Here is a 24,915-nt window from a genome sequence, read left to right on the forward strand (position 1 = left end):
GAGCAAACAATAGGCGCGCAGCGACCTCCAGTAGTCGCTCCGAGAGGTCGCTCCAGGCTTCGGGAGCGACCTCAGTGGGTCGCTCTGAGAGGTCGCTCCGTCTTTATTGTGTTGTCGTCACGCGATAGAAATGCGAGCGACCTCGGGGTGTCACTCTGACCAAGTCGCTCTGGGCTTCGGGAGCGACCTGGAGTGGTCGCTCTGATAGGTCGCTCCGGGTCAGTTTTCGGCTTCCACCGGGATGAAATGGCGAGCGACTTCTCCGCATCGCTCTAGTAAGGTTGCTCTGATAAGGCAGGTCAGAGCGACTTGCTGGTGTCGCTCCGGGAAGTCGCTCCCAACGCTCTGCTCGTCCAATGATCATCTTTACACCTCTTTCGAGCTCCAAACACACCCAAATGTCTCCGAGAACTACATGTGGTACTCCAATACCTGATAAAGACTTATGTATGCAAAATGCAACCTAAACATGGCTAAATCCTAGTCTATATGATCAAAATGCACATGGGTGAATGAATAAAACAATGTAAATATGCAAGATATCAATCATGATTTTCTTCTGCAATGTAATATTTGTTTTGTTCTATTGTATTTAGAGAATGTAGAATATAAATATAAATTGACAGTAAGAAACATGTATTATATTTTGTTGTTCTATCATTTTATGGGATCATTAGTTTACATTTATTGATCAATACAAAACAATTACAAGCAATATTATATAAATACTATATTACTGAAAGTGGAGAATTGCCTAGAATGTGTTAAACACCATGTACTAGTAATACAAAAACTATACCATTTGGATAAACAATACAGTATAGTAAATGTAGTTTTAGAATTTGAAAAATGAACAACTCTGGCGACAATGTCATCAACTCCGGTGAAAAATTTACCAGCTCTGCTACTAATCATATCTCCTCCTTTTCCTAGTGATTCTTATCGTTCATGTTTTAAGAAGATGAACAATTCACATTACAATGTAACATTTAGTGTATTTTATTTTATGTAGCGACATATAATAGAAATGTTCTCCACTTTCTAGTTCTCTCCATCAATTTTAGTGATAACTCAACTAACTCTTCTATAAATTATCTTTTTTTCTCTTCTTCCTTTTCCTTTTTCTCATCTTATTCCTTTTCTTTCTTCGCTGACGACTCTACTAAATCTTCGTGCACGTCTTCCTTGGTGTCAACCTTCCAATTGTTCGAATCTATTTTTACGCGGCGAGTAAAATTAACTCCAGTAATTACAGAGGAATTTCTAAAGCAAAACGTTGAAAAATACGAAACTATAAAAATATATGAATATCTTATTTCATATTACATATTGTTCAAATATAGTATAGTATATTTATATATCGCATTTTGCAAACGTTCACGTGCAGAAATGAGAAAATGGTTCCTTTTCATGCTAAATTGTTACATCAAACCTTCTACTTTATTACATAGTTATTTGCTTAATATTTTCTCAATATGGTTATCCTACCAATTCACTCTTGTTTTAAATATTACTCCCTCTGTTTCATAATAGATGAAGTTTTGGTTCTTTGCATACATATTAAGAAATTACATTTTATAAACAAAAAATCTTTGAAATATAATTTAAAACTAATTTATTTAATTATAAACAAAAATAGTAAAAACAAAATTAACTACACAGTTTTTGATAAAGTTAAAGTTACCTAAATATGTGAAAACATCATCTATTGTGAAATAACAACAATCACCTAAAACATCATCTATATTGAAATGGAGGGAGTATTATTTTTTTTGGTAAAAAAAAAATTTTGGTAAAATTTTTAAATACTACTATTGTTTTGTTTATAATTGAATCTTTGGATGAGTTGTGTAATGTGGTGGTCGAATAAGATAATCTATTTCGATGCGACTTCCGTTATTTTTAAGTCTTCTACAACTTGGAACGTTAACAATGAAAAATTTTCTAAACCTTTTTTATTATACTTTTTTTTTCATCCAACTGAACGTGATTAACTAGAAAACATATGAAGCAAACCTGGAAACACAAACTTGGTGGACAAGCATTTGATGGAAGAAGCAAATGATTACGTTATATACTTGACAATAATCCAATTTATAAAACAAAGAACAAACTCTGAATATACAAAAAAAGGATGTCTGATGTATTTATCAGAGAAAGCAGTTTCATACGATTTAGGTTCTAGATCGTATATCACCAGTGCCTTTTGATAAATAATCATGGAACAACAAATTCTTCAAATTGAAATAGTCTTCAAATTCTTTAGGCTCCTTGCCACTCCCTCTATGTCTCTATCTTTCTCTTTTGTACTTGGCTTAGCTAATGTTTATGCTGACTGCATTGCTAAGTCTGCTCTCTTGTTCCTCTGTTCTACAGAAGGATTGTATAGACCCCTTTAATTAAGTAACGAATTTGATGTTGCCCAAAAAAAAAAGAATATTGAGGAAATGTGGAGGGAAAACTGATGTGTTTTCAAATAAATAAAGCCTAAGTTAAGGCCTATGTAAATTGGGTTATGGACTTCATAATAAACATTATGGTGTTATTTTGTTTAGTTGCGGTCGCTTAGGGTCTTGGCGGTCAATATGGCTTTTTGAGACTCCGAAGGGACAACTATAATCCAATGCTCATAATACACATCTCTGGACTATATATTATTTTTTGTAAAAATTCTCTGGATTATAATCCTCCATTTCTAACTGTAAGTAGTTTTAAATATTTAAGAAGCTGTAATTTGAAAAAAGAAATATCATTTAATCAATTAATTTAACCGATTATGAAAAACCTAACATTATTTCATTGGTCACACAGTATTCAATAAATGAAAAGATGCATTAAAATATGTAAACTAGTTATAATGTGAAACAAATTCTTTTTGCTAGAACTACTTATATTTAGAAGCGGAGAGAGTATTTGCCAACTAATTTATTAATTAAGCACACATTTCAATATAATCAAAATAGATAAGCTCATCAAGCACAAATCTCTATTTCCAGAGACGACCACTTTTTCGACACAGCTAGTTGAGCCCTTGATTTTAGTATCACATTTAACTTCATATAAATTTGAAAAATAAGATGGATATAACAACAGCCTAGCATATATATTTCTGTTTATCATATTATTATATGTCTTGAATTGGAAAAGTATTGGTTCGCCATTACACTGGAAAGAAACATTCGCATATTTTGTTTACTTGGTAATAGATGAAATCAAAATTAGCGGTCAAACACACAAGATATAGGCACTCCGGACGCGCAAAACAGAGTCACAGTTATCTGGATATACACATAAACACTAAAATATTTGTATTTAAAGATAAGGTTACAAAGAATTCAACAAAGCGTCAAGGTCCTATTGACATTTTATTTTTATCTCTTACAAATATACTGAGGTTTATCATGTACGGCCTTTTCTTCTGCCATGTTTCGGCCATCTACGAAGAGACATTTGGCTTTACATTTTGGGATATTACAAAAATATTTTTCAACGGATTTTGTATGGATGAAATTAGTGCTTATAAAACAAAATAGCTCATGCACGTTACTTGGGTGGGGGTTGCCGGCTGATTTAGGATTTGCATTTCAATTTTCTTGCTCACGTATTGAATTTAGAAACGACATAATATTTATCTAAGAAATCAAACTAAAACTGATTAGACTTGGTATCTGAAAATAATGTACGAGAATATACATTACAAGAGATTAGAGTTTATATGTGAAAATAATATACGAGAATATATACATTATAGTAATATATATGTTAAATAACATTTATTCGGTTTAGATCGAACAAAATATCACTACTGAAAACATACATCAATATCCGTATAGAAAAACATATTTATATCAAATCAAATAGTCTAATACCATCTTAAAATTCATTGGCTCAATTAAAATCCGTGAGCAAAATATATAAATAATACTCCATATATATGTGAAGTTCCTAACATAACAAACCAACCACCTACAAAGGCATTTTTACTAGATATAAGAATACACACTTGCTTGGATATACCCAAATGATCTTTAAACAATTCTACAAAAAAAACTTGGAATCATGACGACGAATATTCACTACTCCATATCCACACTACTACAACAAGACAAATCCTTCATATTATAATTTGTGAATTGTATATTAATTATACTATGAAATTGGGGGATCAAGTTATATACATAATTTATTAACAAAAGCTAAGATTCGACTTGCAATGCAACGACTCGACTTCTCTTTCAAGATAATGATCCTTGAGAGACCCTATAGAGCCATATATTTGTTCTCTTTATAAAGAGACACAACCCCATCCTCTTGTTTAAAGAGTACTGCACAGCTATCAAAAGGTGGATTAATCTGTAAAATCACCATGATTAAGAGCTTAAGCAATATGATGAAATATAACGAGAAACGTGAAAAATGTTGTGAGTACATCGAAGCTCTTGAAGAAGAACGCCGCAAGATCAATGTCTTCCAACGCGAGCTTCCACTTTGCTTAGAGCTTGTCACTCGAGGTATAATTCTATACATAGATACATATGCATCTACGTTTGTATATATAATATAACGTATTTTCGGATGTAGGTCGCAATATCTCGATCTGTTTGCAGATTAAAAATTCTAACAGAAAATTCCGATTTATGTATATTGACATCTACAATAAGTATGTATTAGATATTAAGACGGAGTTGTGTGTAAATATGTGGATTGGTGTTAGATCTAAAGATTCAAATTATTTATTGATTTTGGAATTTTAGCGATCGAGGCATATAAAAAGGAAATATCAGGGACTACGACAGATACCTTGTACGGACAACCAGAGTGCTCGGAGCAGACCACCGGAGAATGTGGACCCGTCTTGGATCTGTTCCTACCTGTCAAACAATCTTCAGCCTCCACAGATGAGGAAGAAGAAGAGGTTTATGAAGATGATGATGTTGAACACGAATCTCATGACACAGGCATAGATTTCGTTGATAAGAACATGAAATCTGAATGGCTCAAGTCTGTTCAGCTTTGGAACCAACCTGAGGCAGTTCCCGTTAGTAAATCGGTAAGATACTAACTAATAAAGGGCTTTGCATCTTGATATATTTTATTTGTTTATATATAATATATATATATATATATATATATATATAATTTAACACCGATATTTTTTGAAATATAAACATAATCTTTGCGTTTTAAAAAATCGTGAAATTTCATTTTAATTTGTTTTGAGGATAAACAAGTATGAGAATAGAGACTATGGCCTCTATTGTTTCAATTGCAATTTAGGCGTTCATGTTAATATGAGTAAAAAAAGTTTTTGTAATATAAAACATTGTTCATTATAAAATAAGTTTACAAATAACTAAATAAATGCAAAACGCAGATATGGAGTTCTCTCCTTTTGGCTTTTACGTTCACATCTAAGAAAGATGCTAAAGATAAATACTCCATACGTTTCATTTTAATTGTCGTTTTAGCTTTATGCACACAAATTAAGAAAACATATGATTTTGTATATTTTCAAAACAAAAACACAATTATCTATACATCTAACCATATTTTAACCAATAAAAAAATAAAATGAAGAATCTTATTAATACATTTTTCATTGAAACTCTAAAACGACGCTTATTTTGAAACAAATTTTTTTCTCGTACAGCAACAATTAAATGAAACGGAGGGTGTAATAGTCTCAAGCTTATACTTGTCTTGCGTTTTCAGGAGCGCTCACAACAAGAAACACAAACGGTGGTAGAACCGATCAAAGAAAATGACAATGGAGCAGGGTCTCATCAGCCGCCATGCTATGAAATGAGCAACGAAAAAAATGACTATATTATATCTCTTGCGACTACTAGTAGCGGAAGCGGTCGACAAAAGACGGAGGCTGAGAGAGGCGGAAGCGGTGGCAGGAGCAGTCGGAGAGGGCAAAGAAAGCAGAGAAGGTGTTGGTCGCATGAGTTGCACAGACGCTTCTTGAACGCTCTTAAACAGCTTGGTGGTCCTCATGGTGCGTTTTTTGATTTCATTTGACATTTTTAATATCCATTTCTGATTAGGGTTCATGAAAGTCAATTAATTCGTACCGTAATGGGATTTTGCAGTAGCTACGCCGAAACAGATTAGAGAGCTTATGAAGGTTGACGGGTTAACAAATGATGAAGTCAAGAGTCATTTACAGGTTAGTAAAAGTAAAATTTAAAAATAGAATTTCCATAATTGGTAGAAAATTTAAATATGTTTCTATGCCAAATTAAGACACTCGCGCACGTGGATTTTGAATACTACAGTTAAAGTTTGTCGGTTTATATATCCTTTTTAAAAGCAACTGACTGAATTTATTTTCTTCAAAAAGTTTGCCTACATTTTTTTGTCTTTTATTTTTTTTCTTGGATAATAAATAGAAATACAGACTGCATACAAGACGACCTAGCCAAACAATTCCTAACAACAGAGACTCTCAAACTCAACATTTCGTGGTCGTCGGTGGAATTTGGGTCCCACAGGCTAACCACTCCAAGGCGAACGCAGTCGCATCACGTAAGACAACCACCGGGATTTACGGGCCTATGGTCAGCCCGTTACCGTCGGAGTGGCCGAGCCATTCAAATTTTGGTCGGGAGATTTCGGAAGAAAGATCAAGATGCTCTAACAAAGGAATTGTTCGGTGTAGCTCACCAGCAATGTCTTCTTCTACTCGTACAAAGACTAAAAATTCAAAATTGTCATAAGTCATTTTGATAATTATATATTAAAAGGATATAGGCATTGAAATGAAAGAGTTTATATATATATAGATGTTTGGAGCGACACTCTGTATACTATTATATTACATAGGCTAAATTTAACTTTGATTGTACTTTTTACATATGGTTATCCCTTTGTTTCGCAAAAAAAAAAACAAAAAAAATCAATTTGACACCTTTTACAAAATTTTAAATTATTATAATGTAATTATATTTTTATTAGTTACACATATTTGATCAATAGTATTTAAAATAAATAAACTATTTATAAGATCAATATATTTAAAATTAATATTAAGCTTGAGTTAAGTATAAAATGCATTTAGAATTTAAAATGATATTCTTTTCGTAATAAGAAAAAGTGTTAAAATGATATTTTTGGCGAAAAAAGAGAGAGTATTATATAAATCAAAGATGTATCCAACTATAGAATTTACAGCTGATATGTAAAAACTCTAAATAATTACGTTGATTAATTGGCACGGCGCATTACATTAAACGAATATATATTTTGACCACATCGTTTTGGACTAGTCTAAACATGCACAGATGGAATGCATTGAAACCGTTACATGAACTAGTAGTAAATAAAACGTCTTCTTCCAATTCGTTTTTAATCTTTTTAAATCTCTAAAAAGTCATGCATACAGAAGCGAAAGTATTGATATTAACATATTTTTAGAACTTCAGCCATCACAAATATAATATTTCTTGCCCTAAATATACGTATTGTCGGCCACGTTTATGTATACTAATCATATAGTTGTCACACAGATGACATTAGAGAAAACATACTATATCTTTGGAAAAAAGGAAAATCTAAAATATTTGTATGCTATACAAAAAGACCAGGAACTTGCGAGTCGGAAGACATTACATGGTTCATTCATGTGAAGAATATGCCGGAATCTGAAGAGCATAATCTAAATTTTCCTGTATATAAAATATAACTATAACTTTCCAGTTAAGACTTTATTCTCTTATTGCATTATTGATACAAATGTGCAGGTTGGCTCCTTTTTCGTTGAGTGTATCAGTCTTTTTTTTATAAGTTCATTCTTTATTTGTTGCCTTTCATTTTAGTATTAAAGTAATACTACAGTTTTGTAACTACTACGTAAAGCTTAACTCAAAATCAAGATTTAATCATGAAATTGTTATGAAATAACTTATAATTTATAGTATCGGGAAATTTAAATAAGAGTAGAATTCAATACCCGTAGGAAGCAAATAACACTTAATATGAGAGAAAGAGTTTATTATAAGGAAGAAGAAGAAGATGTAATTGTGTACAAAAGAGTGAGATGAGTGATGGTATTTATAGTGAGCAACAATACATAAAATATCAAAGATGGTGCTTGATTTGGTAAATGAGTGGGTGATCATAGTGCTTGATGAGTAGATGATCATAGTGCTTGATGAGTAGATGATCATAGTGCTTGATGAGTAGATGATCATAGTGCTTGATGAGTAGATGATCATAGTGCTTGATGAGTAGATGATCATAGTGCTTGATGAGTAGATGATCATAGTGCTTGATGAGTAGATGATCATAGTGCTTGATGAGTAGATGATCATAGTGCTTGATGAGTAGATGATCATAGTGCTTGATGAGTAGATGATCATAGTGCTTGATGAGTAGATGATCATAGTGCTTGATGAGTAGATGATCATAGTGCTTGATGAGTAGATGATCATAGTGCTTGATGAGTAGATGATCATAGTGCTTGATGAGTAGATGATCATAGTGCTTGATGAGTAGATGATCATAGTGCTTGATGAGTAGATGATCATAGTGCTTGATGAGTAGATGATCATAGTGCTTGATGAGTAGATGATCATAGTGCTTGATGAGTAGATGATCATAGTGCTTGATGAGTAGATGATCATAGTGCTTGATGAGTAGATGATCATAGTGCTTGATGAGTAGATGATCATAGTGCTTGATGAGTAGATGATCATAGTGCTTGATGAGTAGATGATCATAGTGCTTGATGAGTAGATGATCATAGTGCTTGATGAGTAGATGATCATAGTGCTTGATGAGTAGATGATCATAGTGCTTGATGAGTAGATGATCATAGTGCTTGATGAGTAGATGATCATAGTGCTTGATGAGTAGATGATCATAGTGCTTGATGAGTAGATGATCATAGTGCTTGATGAGTAGATGATCATAGTGCTTGATGAGTAGATGATCATAGTGCTTGATGAGTAGATGATCATAGTGCTTGATGAGTAGATGATCATAGTGCTTGATGAGTAGATGATCATAGTGCTTGATGAGTAGATGATCATAGTGCTTGATGAGTAGATGATCATAGTGCTTGATGAGTAGATGATCATAGTGCTTGATGAGTAGATGATCATAGTGCTTGATGAGTAGATGATCATAGTGCTTGATGAGTAGATGATCATAGTGCTTGATGAGTAGATGATCATAGTGCTTGATGAGTAGATGATCATAGTGCTTGATGAGTAGATGATCATAGTGCTTGATGAGTAGATGATCATAGTGCTTGATGAGTAGATGATCATAGTGCTTGATGAGTAGATGATCATAGTGCTTGATGAGTAGATGATCATAGTGCTTGATGAGTAGATGATCATAGTGCTTGATGAGTAGATGATCATAGTGCTTGATGAGTAGATGATCATAGTGCTTGATGAGTAGATGATCATAGTGCTTGATGAGTAGATGATCATAGTGCTTGATGAGTAGATGATCATAGTGCTTGATGAGTAGATGATCATAGTGCTTGATGAGTAGATGATCATAGTGCTTGATGAGTAGATGATCATAGTGCTTGATGAGTAGATGATCATAGTGCTTGATGAGTAGATGATCATAGTGCTTGATGAGTAGATGATCATAGTGCTTGATGAGTAGATGATCATAGTGCTTGATGAGTAGATGATCATAGTGCTTGATGAGTAGATGATCATAGTGCTTGATGAGTAGATGATCATAGTGCTTGATGAGTAGATGATCATAGTGCTTGATGAGTAGATGATCATAGTGCTTGATGAGTAGATGATCATAGTGCTTGATGAGTAGATGATCATAGTGCTTGATGAGTAGATGATCATAGTGCTTGATGAGTAGATGATCATAGTGCTTGATGAGTAGATGATCATAGTGCTTGATGAGTAGATGATCATAGTGCTTGATGAGTAGATGATCATAGTGCTTGATGAGTAGATGATCATAGTGCTTGATGAGTAGATGATCATAGTGCTTGATGAGTAGATGATCATAGTGCTTGATGAGTAGATGATCATAGTGCTTGATGAGTAGATGATCATAGTGCTTGATGAGTAGATGATCATAGTGCTTGATGAGTAGATGATCATAGTGCTTGATGAGTAGATGATCATAGTGCTTGATGAGTAGATGATCATAGTGCTTGATGAGTAGATGATCATAGTGCTTGATGAGTAGATGATCATAGTGCTTGATGAGTAGATGATCATAGTGCTTGATGAGTAGATGATCATAGTGCTTGATGAGTAGATGATCATAGTGCTTGATGAGTAGATGATCATAGTGCTTGATGAGTAGATGATCATAGTGCTTGATGAGTAGATGATCATAGTGCTTGATGAGTAGATGATCATAGTGCTTGATGAGTAGATGATCATAGTGCTTGATGAGTAGATGATCATAGTGCTTGATGAGTAGATGATCATAGTGCTTGATGAGTAGATGATCATAGTGCTTGATGAGTAGATGATCATAGTGCTTGATGAGTAGATGATCATAGTGCTTGATGAGTAGATGATCATAGTGCTTGATGAGTAGATGATCATAGTGCTTGATGAGTAGATGATCATAGTGCTTGATGAGTAGATGATCATAGTGCTTGATGAGTAGATGATCATAGTGCTTGATGAGTAGATGATCATAGTGCTTGATGAGTAGATGATCATAGTGCTTGATGAGTAGATGATCATAGTGCTTGATGAGTAGATGATCATAGTGCTTGATGAGTAGATGATCATAGTGCTTGATGAGTAGATGATCATAGTGCTTGATGAGTAGATGATCATAGTGCTTGATGAGTAGATGATCATAGTGCTTGATGAGTAGATGATCATAGTGCTTGATGAGTAGATGATCATAGTGCTTGATGAGTAGATGATCATAGTGCTTGATGAGTAGATGATCATAGTGCTTGATGAGTAGATGATCATAGTGCTTGATGAGTAGATGATCATAGTGCTTGATGAGTAGATGATCATAGTGCTTGATGAGTAGATGATCATAGTGCTTGATGAGTAGATGATCATAGTGCTTGATGAGTAGATGATCATAGTGCTTGATGAGTAGATGATCATAGTGCTTGATGAGTAGATGATCATAGTGCTTGATGAGTAGATGATCATAGTGCTTGATGAGTAGATGATCATAGTGCTTGATGAGTAGATGATCATAGTGCTTGATGAGTAGATGATCATAGTGCTTGATGAGTAGATGATCATAGTGCTTGATGAGTAGATGATCATAGTGCTTGATGAGTAGATGATCATAGTGCTTGATGAGTAGATGATCATAGTGCTTGATGAGTAGATGATCATAGTGCTTGATGAGTAGATGATCATAGTGCTTGATGAGTAGATGATCATAGTGCTTGATGAGTAGATGATCATAGTGCTTGATGAGTAGATGATCATAGTGCTTGAGTTGGTAAAGGAGTGGAGGATCATTTCAAAGTTTATCTTATAACAGAAATGAATTTATACACCTTTAAACACTTACAAATTTTTTGAAACCCACTATTATAATTAGAAATGTAGAATAGTTGCTAAGCTTACGTCAAAGCTCAAATATATGCCTCTATATTAATATTATTTTATTTTGCATCAATTTGATGAAATGTTTAAAATTGGAAGATAATTTCATTTGTAAAGCTAATTACAGTGAAAATGTTAAAAAAAAATTTTAACAGTTGAATGTTACAATGAATATATTAAAAATAAAATTATACTATGAAAATATGATGTCAAATTTTAATAGGAAAACCATGGGGAACTTGAATCTAGAGAAGAGCTTATTGATTTTGACCAAAAAAAAAGAAAGAGAAGAGCTATTGACGTTTTCGAAATGACGGTTCGATCTATTTCAAATCTTAATATTATAACAATATCTAAGATTCTATAGATATGTGTATATATTATTAAATTCAATATTTTGTTGATAGATCAAAAAGTACAGGATTCTGATTAGGGTTTCCTCAAGATATGATTATTAATAGGTCAGGGATGGGTAAGCTAATCAAAGCAGGTTTTTATGCGACCTTTCGCAGTTACTAAAAGCCTAAACAGCTCTTGATGCTAACTTTAGGACGATATCAAAACATGAAGAATAAAAGCAACAAATGCTTTTCTTGGTCTACTTCTCGTAATATACTAATGCTATATTCATATGGAATATTCGACTAGACGTAATTAGTAATTGTATAACGTTAGTTCATTCTATGTTTGTCACATTCACTTATAAACATAATAGTTGATGTGAACATTATTTAAAGTGATAAAAACATTATTTAAAGTTTGTGCTAATCTTGTTTTAAGCTTCTCTAAATGAGATTATGATCTATCAAACCAAGTTTGACAATGAGATATAGTCTTATATGAGTAAATTAATAAATCAGTCTTTCAAAAATTCTTTCTTCCATCCACGATGATGAGGCCCACAGTCCAAACCAGTCGAAATGGGAACATATGTTTCTCAATATTACATGATTTCTATTAAAAGTTACACGATTAAGTTTAAATTAAATTAATATGAACTGCCCCACAGCTGCACATAATATATAACAATTAATATTCTAATATATTTATGAGAAATTGATTGAAATACATTAAACTGGATACCACTTTCAAAAATACAATTAATAGAAAATATCCAAACGTTTAGATTTAGCCATTTAAAGTTTAATGGTTATTGTTTAGGGTTTAATATTTAAGGGTAGAGCGAGGCTTATAAATATCTATAAATAATTTCTAATATTGATAAATGATTTAATAAGGTTAATTTTATTTTTTCATAATAAATTTAAAGTATTTATAAACTGGTTATCATTTAAAATAATTTTAAAATCAATATCAAATTTGAGATAAAGTTAGAATCCTTCATATATTTATTTACTATTTCTTTATTTTTAAATAATGCATGTTTTATGCTTCACATATTAAAATAATCATAAATATATTATTTTATGTGTTTAGCTATTTTCATAAATTTAATTCAACAATATTTGAATAAGTGTTATTTTTGGAAATTTATAATATATCATTGCTAACTAATAAAATTTACATACAAATATATATATATATATATATATATATATACACATAATTTGAAGTAAATTTTTATTTTAGAATATTTATCTGTGTAAAACAAAGAGAATATTTTCTAGTGCCCATAACATATTTTCACATAGAATAAAAAATACTCTCTCTATTTAGTTTTTAGCCAATAAAATTTCAATAAAAACATAATTTTTTTAGCCCATAACTTATTTTTAAACAAATTTTTATTTAAAACATGAATCTTTTTAAAACGAAAGAATTATCTTTGTTTAATAATAATAATTTTTTTTAAAAAAATTAGCGGTTTCCCGCACCCATAGAGAAGTGTAGATTAATTTTAAAAGAGTGGCGCGGTCCATATATGGACTCTCAAATAAATATTATTATTTAGTTAATTTTTTTTATACCTATGAAGATCCTAAAAACTTTCTACGGCCAAAAATTAATCCCATGAAATTTTGCATTTTGGTACGCAATTAATACATCTAAATTATATACTTAAGTGACCAAAATGAATCGAACTCAAGATAAAAGTTTCAGCTGGAATTATTTTACTATAGGTCAAGACGACTTAATTAATATTCATTTATTCAGTTAAAACTTAATTTTGGAATTTATTGTTACGAAAGCTCGTTATCTCATCGTTGAGTGTTGTTAACATTTGCACGCAATTTGGGTTAGTGACCGAAAAATTGAGCCGAATTCAGATAAACTACAAATTCTTTATAATTTAAAAATGTTAGGAAACTATTTCATTTTTTGCCGACAACTTTGGACTATATTAAAAGTCGTTGATGTTATTAGATGGAAACAAAATCCAAAATTTTTTTGAGTATGGTTCTTATTGGTGCCTCGTGGGAAATATTCCAAGTGTTGTATCCTTTGATTACATCCTTTATCATGGAAGTAGTACGAAAACATCTTAACCAAAATAAAAGGTACAGAAGCATCTTCTGTTTTTGCTAAAATATTTATTTATATTGCTAAAATGTTATTAATTAAAACGCATATTCTTGCTGTCAGATCTGATTGTAATGCAGTACAGCGAAACATGGTGTTGTATAAATAATTCCATTAGAAAATCTGAAGAGTATCTTTGGAATAAGGAAAAAAGAAAATTATAAAATAATAAAACAGAGGGAGTATAAATTTATACATTAATTATTATGACTAATTTTTTTCGTAGAAAACAAAAATCTCAATGCACACTTCGCTCAATTTTTTTTTTTGTTCACTAGTATTTGAATAAGAAAACAGGCGCCAAAAAAATGAAGAACCCGTAAAAACGCAAGGGATTAGCTTGGTTTCTTATAAGAATTCAAAGTTAAGTTCTTTCATCTATTTGGTGTCAATATAAGGGATTAGCTTTACAATTTTATCACCTTGAAGAGTAGGCAAGTCAGCTTCTAAAAGGATACACTGAAGCATCATGGATTCATTTTAACTCTCGTACTTGTTCATCATTGTAATCACCTGCTCTCTCTCCTTCTTGAAGATCGATTCCACGTGTCACTCCGGCACTGAGTCGTAAGTTTTGCTCTGGCCAACGAACGGCGCAAGACTCCAATGGCTTCTTCTCCTAATTCCCCTTCCGATTCCAAGTTTTCAGCTAAGTGTTTTCCACTCTTTAGCTCGTGCAAAGCTCCCAATGTCGACACATAATCCTGTTTTTATCAAAATCATGAGAAACTCTAATTCAAGATCCTACGCAAGCTCTTCGAGATTATGCGAGGAATAAGGACTTACCAAAAATTGTGTTGAGAGTTGTTTAACTTGGGTGTTAGTTTTGGATAAGAGAGAAGCATTGGCTTCAGCAACAAATTGTGTGACACCGTAATGGAGCTTTGCCACTAGACTTGCACTTGTCCCCTTCTCTTTGGCCTTATTTGCCGTCACAGCCTATTATGTAAGGGACAAAGCCCTAAAAAACCTAAAGGTACTTATCAACATCCGTGTGTGAAAAAGTGCTAGTGTGTTCATGTAGCAATCACAAAAATATTTGGTTATAGCCAAAACTGACAATGTTGGTTATAGCCTTTAGTCACAATCTACTGTAAGCAAAATGAGAAAACTGACCTGTCCTTCAGCTAAACAAATGAGCTTCAAAGAGGAGCAAACGGGAGAAGTTAACTCCGGAAACTTCTTGATATATGACCAATCAGTAATGACCAATCTTACATACATAGTCAAAAACACCAGCTGCTTCTCTATATGCCTTTCTGGATTCCACCATATCTGCTTTAAATCAACATAAACTAAGTTATAATAGAGAAAAGAAAACACATGGATAAGACCATGCCTAAAATATTTCTTTAGTACGAGAAAGAAAGATAATAACCTTTGGAGACTAACACCATTGCTTTCTCCGTGAGCTTTAGAGCGTAAATAAATAGTATCATATGAAGCTCAAACAACATATCTTTAGATTGGAAGAATGGTGTAGATTTAAGCTGAAATATACTCGCAAGGCTTAGACCATTTGAAGACTTGCAATCTAAGTTCAAACCACTGCTCCATCGTATCTTGAGATTTTTAGTGAAACGATTGCTGATTTCTAGATTACAAGGCTTATTCATGTGGTCTATCATATATCGGAGAAAAAGAAGGTACGCTTTAATTCTAACAAGATCCTGAAAAAAACAAAAAAAAAAACAAGAATAACAATATTAAATAACCCTCTGACTTTGACTGAGAAAAAAAGAAACCCTAAAAAAGATGTTCATATGCTCTTTCAAAAAGATTTTACCTCTCTAACAATAGCCTCAACTCCATGGGAGCTTCTACTAATGGAATCTTCCACTTGTTTACGGCTCAAGCTTATGTTAAGCTCAGTTTTCGTTTCCTTTTCCATAAACTTGAACACATTCCCCAAAACAATCTGTTCAAAACCAAAGAAGGCTATGCTGTTAATTTTCTCAGACATCAATCAAAATCTAATACTACTAACAATGAAACATTCGATGACAAGGTAACCACTATACGAAATCGACTAATAATAACGAAATATGATATTTCCGGGGAATTTGTGCAAGAGAAGTCATTATGAGGGGGTAGATAGAGTCAACGAAAAAAGTTTAGAATTGACTGTTTTCACAATCACATTGAGATTCTCTCGTCTTTGAACAAAGAACAATTTACATGCCAGGATCTAATCCTTGCATTCAGACTTGATATATAACAATATTTTTCAGTTATAACGAACATGTATGCCAACATGTTGGTCCGATTAGTTCCAACTGTATGAGACTGAACAACCATTCAAAGCGATGAGGAAACATGCATGTTCTGCGAAAAATGTTCAATAACTAAAAAGGATAACTTACAAAAAAACCAACCACAACATAACACAAGACAGTAGACAACTTAGGCAGTTTGCATGAAAAAATAAAAAAAAACAGAACACAAGAGTTCTCAGTTACTTACGTTACAAAGTCTTGAGAGTTTAGAATCTTGCATCAAATAGAAAACCAGGGACAGAGATTTAAAAGTTTTTTTTTAGCTCGACATCATCACATTATCAATAGATTGAAGAGCTTGGTTTGCAAAGAACCTGACATCAACATCTGGATCCTCGCTTAGCTCCACAAGCCCTGGACGAATCGTCTTCTCTACAACCTTTTATTTTTCACCACCAAACCAAAAATTAAAACAAAACCTGATGGTTGTTCTGACTTTTTAGACATATATATACACTTACCGATTGATCGACAATTGGAATGAGGGATTGAAGCACCTTAGCGACATTGAATTTGATGTTTGGAACTCTGTGGTAGTAAAAAATAATCTTGCTTATACACTTAAAATGTTTGAAGCAAAATCATGCGAGTCAATAACTAGTTTGATGACGCGATCGGATTGTTTCAGATGTATTTGATGTGATCGTCGAGAAAATAGAAAGTGATACGTTCAAGAGTGATGATATAGAAAGTATCATTACTTTATACGAAGCGTCGTATCTATCCACCAAGTCGGATACTAAACTTTATCAAGTCATCAGACCTTTTGCAATAGAACAACTAAGAGAATATGTTAATAGTGATCATGATAATGAAACTTACAAGTCACGTGAGAAATCCATGATTTAGAAATGCCGTATCACTGGAGAATGAGACGGTTGGAGACAAGATGGTACATAGATGCATACGAAAAGAAACATGACATGAATCTTGCCTTGATGGAACTGGCCAAAATCGATTTCAATATCATTCACGCTTCTTACCAAGAAGAACTCAAATACGCTACCAGGTAATGTGATAGACTTTTTTTTTGGACAACATGTGATAGACTAATACAAGCAATACATACTATATTTTATATATCACAACGAAATTTACTCTTTCTAATCATCTCTCTTTTAATGATACAAGCTGGTGGAAGGAGACATGTGTAAGTAATCAACTACCCTTTGTAAGAGATGTAATAGTCGAGAATTACTTTTGGAACGTTGGAATAATATACGAACCTCAATTTGGATATACACGACGAATCTTGACTATTATTAATGCACTTGTAACAACCATTGACGACATCTACGATATTTATGGCACTCTTGAAGAACTTGAACTCTTCGCTGCCATGGTTGATAAGTAAGGACTCTACTATCCAACAAAACTGCTTAGTTTTCTTGGTAGATCGTAATAATTGGAACTGATTTTAAACTAATGATTGAATTATATGTCTACTTAATATAAAACAAACTGTTAATTTTTTTTTTAAAAACTATTGTTGCAACTGTTATTTGAAATATTTTAAAACTAATTGTCAAAATATGTTCACTAGCAAAGTTTGCGTATTTATTTATCAAATCACCTTTTATATAATATTTTAGAAATATGTTATAGAAACAGTGATATGCTGATGAAATAATTTGATAATTTATTTTTCAAGGTTTTATTTACAAATGTGTTACTGTACTAACAAATCGTATATATTGCAGTTGGGATGTAAATCGTCTTGATAAGCTCCCTGAGTACATGAGGCTATGTTTTCTTGTTTTGTACAATGAAATCAATGGCTTTGGGTGTGATATCCTAAAACATATGAAGTATGAAAGAAAGAGAGAACGGGAGGACCTCACGCGCTTTGCGAAAACTCTCTCAAACCTGAAGACCTCTTCGTTTCACCTCCTCCGACGCCGCCTCCGGCGCCGGTCACCCCCATCCGGGATGGCAAAGAAGAAATCGGCGAAAGGAAAGGGTTCCAATGTTTCCCACACTCGTCATAACTCGTCTCCACCGAGTTCCTCTGTATCAAAGTCTCTCTCTCGTTGCAAAACAGAGACCTGATTCTGATTCCACCGCTGGAAAGGCTGCAAGCGACCTTTCTCCAGCAATTGATGCCCCAACTGCTGCTGTCGTAGCAGATCCGGCCATGGAGATTGTTTCCCCCAATCTTGAAAACCTAGCTACAGAAGTTACTATACCTAGTTCTACATTCTCTGATACCACGGCTGCAACTAACACTGGTATTGAAACAGTGACAGAAACGAACTCTCCTCAGGATAGACAAGACGTCCACGTCCCCTCTCCTGCAAATCCTACGGCTTCACCTTCTACTCCAAGTCCAGCAGAGCTCTGGAAAGGCTTTGTGAAGGAAGCTAACATAAAGCTCTACCCAAAGGAGAAACCTTTTCTGCTCGACTCAGGCGAACCGTGTGTTACCATACCCAACGCCGTAGTGGAGAAGAACAAAAAGGCTTGGGAATGCTTCATCATAGGTCAGTTCTATGACGAAGCCCCTGCTCGGGGAGCTGTTCACGCGATTGTAAACGGTATCTGGAGCAAACATCGCAGAGATTTAACAGTATCCAAGATGGACAACCAGGCTTTTCTCTTCCGCGTCCCTTGTCCTCACGCCCGTAGACGCATCTTAAGCCAAAGTCTATGGCAGATTGATGGTCTTTCGATGTTTGTTGCCAAGTGGTCTCCGGGTATTCAACAGACCAAACCTGAACTCAATATGGTGCCAGTTTGGCTTGAATTTCGCGGAGTCCCATTACAGTTCTTCAACGGAGATGCCTTGAAGGAGATAGCGGGAATGGTTGGACAGCCGGTTTGCCTTCACCCATCAACAGAGCATCTAACAAATATTGAGGTGGCAAAAGTCTACACTGTTATAGATCCCAGAAAACCGCTGCCAGAATTCGTAAATGCTCGGTTCGAAAGTGGTGAGACTCGTCGCATCTCAGTCACTAGCCCTTTCCTCCCGGCTTTATGTTCATTTTGCAAGAAAGTGGGACACTCCATATCCCGTTGCAAAGCAGCACCGAAGACCTGCACTCTCTGCAACTCCGTAAAGCACTTAACGGTTGAGTGTTCGAGGTACAATCGCGAGAAGGCGAAAGGAAAGGCACCTATAAAAAACTTACTCCCGATTGTAACGCAGACAAAGGCTGTCTACAGGCCAGTGAGTGGAAAGAGCACAGATGTTTTGATCTCCTCGGATGCTACTACTGGAAAGAAAGATGAACTGGTAATACGAACACCACCACATCCCAAAAGAACATCAACTTCGCCACGACGAGCCAAGGAGATGGGTATTAGGATGCGATCCCTGTCCCCCACCAACAATCAGTCTCAGCGTGTTAAGGCTCCACAACAGTCTGCCCTCGTCGAGTTCAATGATCTGAGGGATGGTGGTCTTTGTGTGGATTTGTCTCCTTATGTCTGGTCATGTGTCTGAAGGCAGCAAGTTTTCAGGAGAGGAGGATAATCCGGACGATGGAAATGACAAGTATATTGAAGTCATTTCTCGAAGAATGAAGAAAAAGTTAAAAGGAAAGTCTAGGGGTGGAGGCCCTTTAATCCTCTAAACCTTAACTTCTTAAATGGATCTTTTTTGTTGGAATATTAGAGGAATAAATGATCCTGTGAAACGGAGGGGTTTTAGAAAATGGATGCGGAAGAATAAACCAATTTTCGGTGGTCTCGTGGAGACACATGTACAGTTATCTAAGTCGGCTAAGGTTTTAGATTCTATTTTACCGGGTTGGTCTTTTCATGGAAACTATGACCACGCGGACTTGGGGAGGATATGGGTTGTTTGGCACACTTCGGTTAAAGTAAGGATTATCTCGAGTTCTCGCCAAATGACTTCTTGTGTTGTGAAGCTCCCACAGATAAATCAGGAGTTTCTGGTTTCGTTTATCTATGGTTCCAACTGCAGAATTGAAAGACGTACACTATGGAGCGAGTTGGAAGCATGTTCAGTATCTCAGCAGGTGATTAATACCCCTTGGATCATTCTCGGTGACTTTAATGAGATTTTACATCCATCAGAGCACTCAAAGACTGATCAATTATCTTTCTCACGGGGCTTGAGGGATTTCAAAGACTGTGTTGACAGCACTGCTTTGTTTGATCTTCCCTACTGCGGGAGTTCTTTTACTTGGTCAAATGGACACATATCAAAGAAATTGGATAGAATCCTCACTAATGCAGCATGGCTTCAGAAGTGTCCAGAGTCTATCGGGGTCTTTGGCGTACCGGGGATCTCTGACCACAGTCCCTGTTGTGTTTTCTTCGATTAATCTAGGCCAAAGCAAAAGAGACCATTTAAATTCTTCGCTCACTTGAATCAACATGAGGAATTTGTTGAGATCCTTCGTAACTGTTGGAACTCTTTGAACTTCTCTGGAACAAATCAGTTAAGAGTCACTAAAAAGCTGAAGGAGCTCAAGGGAATTATTAAAACCTTCAACAGAGCGCACTTTTCCCAGCTGGAGCAACGCGTAGAAGCTGCATTCTCAGAGCTGTGTCTTGCTCAAGAAAGTGTTCTTACAAACCCATCTCCTTCCTCTACCCAAGTCGTTCAAGACGCTCATCGTCGCTGGCACGTCTTGGCAAAAGCGGAAGATTCTTTCTTGAAACAGAGGTCACGGGTACAATGGTCTGTAGATGGGGACTCAAACACTGCCTACTACCACAGGATAATTAAAACAAGACAGGCCAAAACCAAATTGTTTTTCTCCTTGATAGTGATGGAGCCATCATTGACCAGATTGAAGACATAAAGAAGCATGCTGTTGATTACTACTCAAATCTGTTAGGTGGTCCTTCGACTTCAGCTGCCCCTTCTCCGTCGACTATAGCCTCGTTCTTGCCTCTTCATTGTTCTGCAGAAGCTGTGAGCCTTCTTGCTGCTGAGTTCAGTGATTCAGACATACAGGCTGCTTTCCTCTCCCTTCCAAAGTCCAAAGCCCCCGGACCGGATGGTTATCCTGCAGAATTTTTCAAGGCAAACTGGAGTGTGGTAGGAAGAGAAATGATCGCAGCAGTGAAAGAGTTTCTATCAACTGGGTGTCTTCTCCAACAATGGAACTCAACGATCATTTCCCTAATTCCGAAGAAGGCAAATGCTAACCGGATGACTGAATTCAGACCCATATCCTGTTGCAATACCCTCTACAAGGTAGCTTCTAAGCTGCTAGCAAACAGGCTTAAAGCTGCCCTGCCTAAGCTTATCTCCTCTGCCCAATCAGCCTTCGTTCCAGGACGTCTACTAGTTGAAAATGTACTCTTAGCGACAGAGCTTGTGTCTGGATATAAATGGAAAGAAATCTCAAAGCGGTGTATGCTGAAAGTTGATCTACAGAAGGCTTTTGATTCGCTTAATTGGGACTTCATATTGAATACGCTCGAAGCCCTCGGGTTTCCAAGCCACTTCCGGAAGCTGGTATCTCAGTGTATAACAACTACCAGATTCTCTATATCAATTAATGGTGAGTTGTGTGGCTATTTTAAGGGGTCAAAGGGTTTACGGTAGGGCGACCCGCTCTCTCCCTATCTATTTGTCATTGCGCTGGAAGTGTTCTCTCAGATGCTAAATGCGAAGTTTAGAGTTGGGGATATTGGCTACCATCCGAAGACATCAGACCTTGAGGTAACACATCTTGCCTTTGCTGATGATATTATGATTTTATTTGATTGGTGAGAAAAACTCCCTTGCTAATATCGTTGATACTATGGAGTTATTTGCCACTTGGTCTGGATTGAGGATGAACAAAGAAAAAACAGAACTCTTTGTAGGAGGGTTGAACCAGGCTGAAACTACTGATCTGCGAAGTCTTGGTTTTACTCCCGGTTCAATGCCTATCCGTTACTTGGGCCTTCCTCTGATGCACCGTAAGCTGCGCATATCCGAATACAGGCCACTGTTGGTGAAAATATCGGGTCAGTTCACTGCTTGGTCTTGTAAAAAGCTGTCTTATGCTGGTCATGCTCAGCTGATTAACTCAGTTATCTATGGAACTATAAACTTCTGGACTTCGGCATTTGTTCTGCCTAAAGGATGCTTACAGCAAATTCAAAGTTTATGCTCTCGCTTCTTATGGACCGGAAATATTACTGATCGTGGAGTGGTTAAGATTGCGTGGAGCACAATCTGTTTACCTAAAAGAGAAGGAGGGCTCGGCTTTAGGAACCTGGAAATTTGGAACAAGACCCTTTGCCTAAAGCTGATTTGGATGTTATATGTTCCTAACCCTTCTTTATGGGCTTCATGGATTAGGAAGTATAAGATTGGTGATGAGAGTTTATGGAGCCTGGACGCTAAAAAGTCAGGCTCAGGGACATGGAGGTCACTGTTAAACCTGTGGCATCTAGCTACAAATTTCTTGAGAGCAGAGGTTGGAAAGGGTGACAGAATAAGCTTTTGGTGGGATATTTGGACCCCTCTAGGTCGGTTAATTGATTTATTCGGTGAGACAGGTCCACGTGAACTCTCAATTCCTCTGTTCGCATCAGTTGCTGATAGTTGTGACCATAATGGTTGGAGACTGAGAGGTGCTCGCTCACCTGCGGCAGAGAATCTACACATTCATCTCACTAGTATTCAGCTGCCTACTACCTCCCAAACAGATGATGAGTTTTACTGGTTCATTGATGGTGAGAATCTTCCGCGATACTCTGCATCTCGCACTTGGGGAGCGATTAGAAATAGAGCTCCTGCAGTCACTTGGTCAAGCAGTGTCTGGTTCAGATCAGCAACACCTCGCCATGCTTTCTTGATGTGGATCGCACAGAACGATAGAATGCCAACTCGAGTACGACTAACAAGTTGGGGCCTTGGCATCTCATCTAACTGCTGTCTATGCGACTCAACACCAGAGACTCGAGATCATTTGCTTTTGCGATGTGAAGTTAGTAAACAGATTTGGGTCTTGGTTCTGAGAAGGTTGGGATATTCCCACTCTTGCTTCATCACTTGGACATCTTTTATTGAGTAGTTATCTCTAAGGGATTCCACTGCTCCACTGATGCTCAAAAGAATTGTTGCTCACGCAACTATCTATAGTATCTGGGGAGAACGGAACAAGCGTCTACACGACGGTATCTCGACTGCTCCTCCAACGATTTACAGACTCATTGATCGTAATATCAGAGACACAATCTTGGGGAAACAACACATCAAGAAGAGTTTCAAAAACCTTATGCTATCTTGGCTAAGGCATGATTAGGAAGTCTTCTATTTATGGTTTACACTTTGTTTTTATCCTTTTTGCCAAAGTGCATCCCATCTAGTCTTATTATTTTTGTAAAGTTTTACAAACTCTTCTCGTATTTATACGAAATTCAAATCTTTGGCAAAAAAAAATATCCTAAAACATAAAAATATCGACGTCATTCCTTTTCTCAGAAAATCAGTAAGTTTAAACATTTATAACTTAAAATTGTATATTATTATTTTCTTACACTTTTTTTTGTGGAAAAATAGTGGGCGGATTTGTGTAAAGCATATCTAGTGGAAGCAAAATGGTACAAAAGAGGTTACAAACCAAGCTTGGAAGAATACATGCAAAATGCTTGGATATCAACATCAGTTCCAGCGTTTTTAATCCACTTGTACTGCGTTTTCTCTGACCAAATCTCAATTCAAATCTTGGAATCTTTGTCTGAGGACCGACAACATGTTGTCAGATGCTCCGCCATCGTCCTCCGTTTAGCTAATGATCTTGCAACTTCGCAGGTAAATATCTTACAAGAATATTACAAAATAAGAAAATATTGTTCTAAAAATTGATCGTTGATGTAAATATACTATGAGTGAGTGAGTGAGTTTGTTTAATTGTAGGATGAATTGGCGAGAGGAGACGTGCTCAAATCGGTCCATTGTTACATGCATGAAACTGGAGCATCTGAGAAAGAGGCACGTGCACACGTGCAGCAGATGATCAGCGACACGTGGAACGAAATGAATTACGAAACAAAAATTGCATTAGTCCCTCGAGGTTTTGTGGAAGCCGCAATGAACCTGACACGCATGTCGCAGTGCATATATCAACACGGTGATGGTCATGGACGTTCCGTCATAGCCAAGACTGTTGAGCGTGTCATGTCCTTGCTTGTTAGTCCAGTCCCGTTGGATTAACTTAAAACATAATTAAATTTACATTTTAAACCAGTCAAAAGCATATATACAAAATCAGTAGATAAGGTGATACACTATAAGGCTTATTCAAGCAACACAATTCCATACAAGTTTAAACTTTAGACCAATGCAAATCTTAAGGTCCATTTTATGATAATGCACCCTTTTAATTTCAAATCTTTATAATGATATTCCAAGGAAGCTTATAGTTGTTACAATGGCCCTACTAGGTAACGCATGTGCTGTTTTTCAAATGTGAACCAGATTCATAAGAATATATCATCAATGCAAGTGCAACATAACCAGCGGGGTTGGCCTGGTGGTGTTGAGAGAGTTACGGCCTCAATACGCACCCGGGTTCGAACCGCTGGCCAGGTAATTGGGGTATCTAATTCTCCATAGTACCAAATGGTCCGCCTCGCGCCGAGGGGTTGGCCCCTGGGGGTGGAAGTCCCTCCAGGTTAAACAAAAAAAAAAAAAAAAAAAAAAGTGCAAC

The 24,915-nt window shown here is 35.6% G+C and overlaps 1 protein-coding gene, 1 long non-coding RNA gene and 2 pseudogenes across 3 annotated transcripts; 2 read left to right on the forward strand and 2 right to left on the reverse strand.

The window, feature by feature from the left end:
* Nucleotides 1–4,201: 4,201 nt before the first annotated feature.
* LOC106304501 (probable transcription factor KAN3) lies at nt 4,202–6,824 on the forward strand. 2 transcript variants are annotated; one of them, XM_013740909.1, is made up of 5 exons: nt 4,202–4,511; nt 4,755–5,050; nt 5,713–6,001; nt 6,099–6,172; nt 6,396–6,824. In XM_013740909.1, exons 1-5 carry the CDS (start codon nt 4,367–4,369, stop codon nt 6,720–6,722), a joined length of 1,131 nt encoding a protein of 376 aa, XP_013596363.1. In that variant the 5' UTR covers nt 4,202–4,366; the 3' UTR covers nt 6,723–6,824. The 2 variants fall into 2 exon arrangements, with proteins under 2 accessions (XP_013596363.1, XP_013596362.1); XM_013740908.1 differs by having other exon boundaries at nt 4,205–4,511; nt 6,096–6,172.
* A 7,536-nt stretch (nt 6,825–14,360) lies between these two features.
* Nucleotides 14,361–15,409, reverse strand: LOC106303107 (annotated as a pseudogene).
* A 908-nt stretch (nt 15,410–16,317) lies between these two features.
* Nucleotides 16,318–16,831, reverse strand: LOC106304387. Its single transcript, XR_001262729.1, has 2 exons — nt 16,750–16,831; nt 16,318–16,667 (listed from the first exon to the last, which is right to left on the reverse strand). It is a non-coding gene; the product is annotated as an uncharacterized LOC106304387 (long non-coding RNA).
* A 23-nt stretch (nt 16,832–16,854) lies between these two features.
* LOC106303109 lies at nt 16,855–24,444 on the forward strand (annotated as a pseudogene).
* Nucleotides 24,445–24,915: the final 471 nt, after the last annotated feature.

Source organism: Brassica oleracea, chromosome C7 (genome assembly GCF_000695525.1).
Source record: "Brassica oleracea var. oleracea cultivar TO1000 chromosome C7, BOL, whole genome shotgun sequence".
Taxonomy (NCBI): domain Eukaryota; kingdom Viridiplantae; phylum Streptophyta; class Magnoliopsida; order Brassicales; family Brassicaceae; genus Brassica; species Brassica oleracea.

Bases quoted from the DNA above. Each gene is read 5' to 3' on its own strand.
- LOC106304501 (XM_013740908.1), top strand. From the start codon at position 4,367: ATGATTAAGAGCTTAAGCAATATGATGAAATATAACGAGAAACGTGAA. The intron at 6,002-6,095 runs GTGCGTTTTTTG...GGGATTTTGCAG, and splicing joins ACAGCTTGGTGGTCCTCATG to TAGCTACGCCGAAACAGATT. The intron at 6,173-6,395 runs GTTAGTAAAAGT...GATAATAAATAG, and splicing joins AAGTCAAGAGTCATTTACAG to AAATACAGACTGCATACAAG.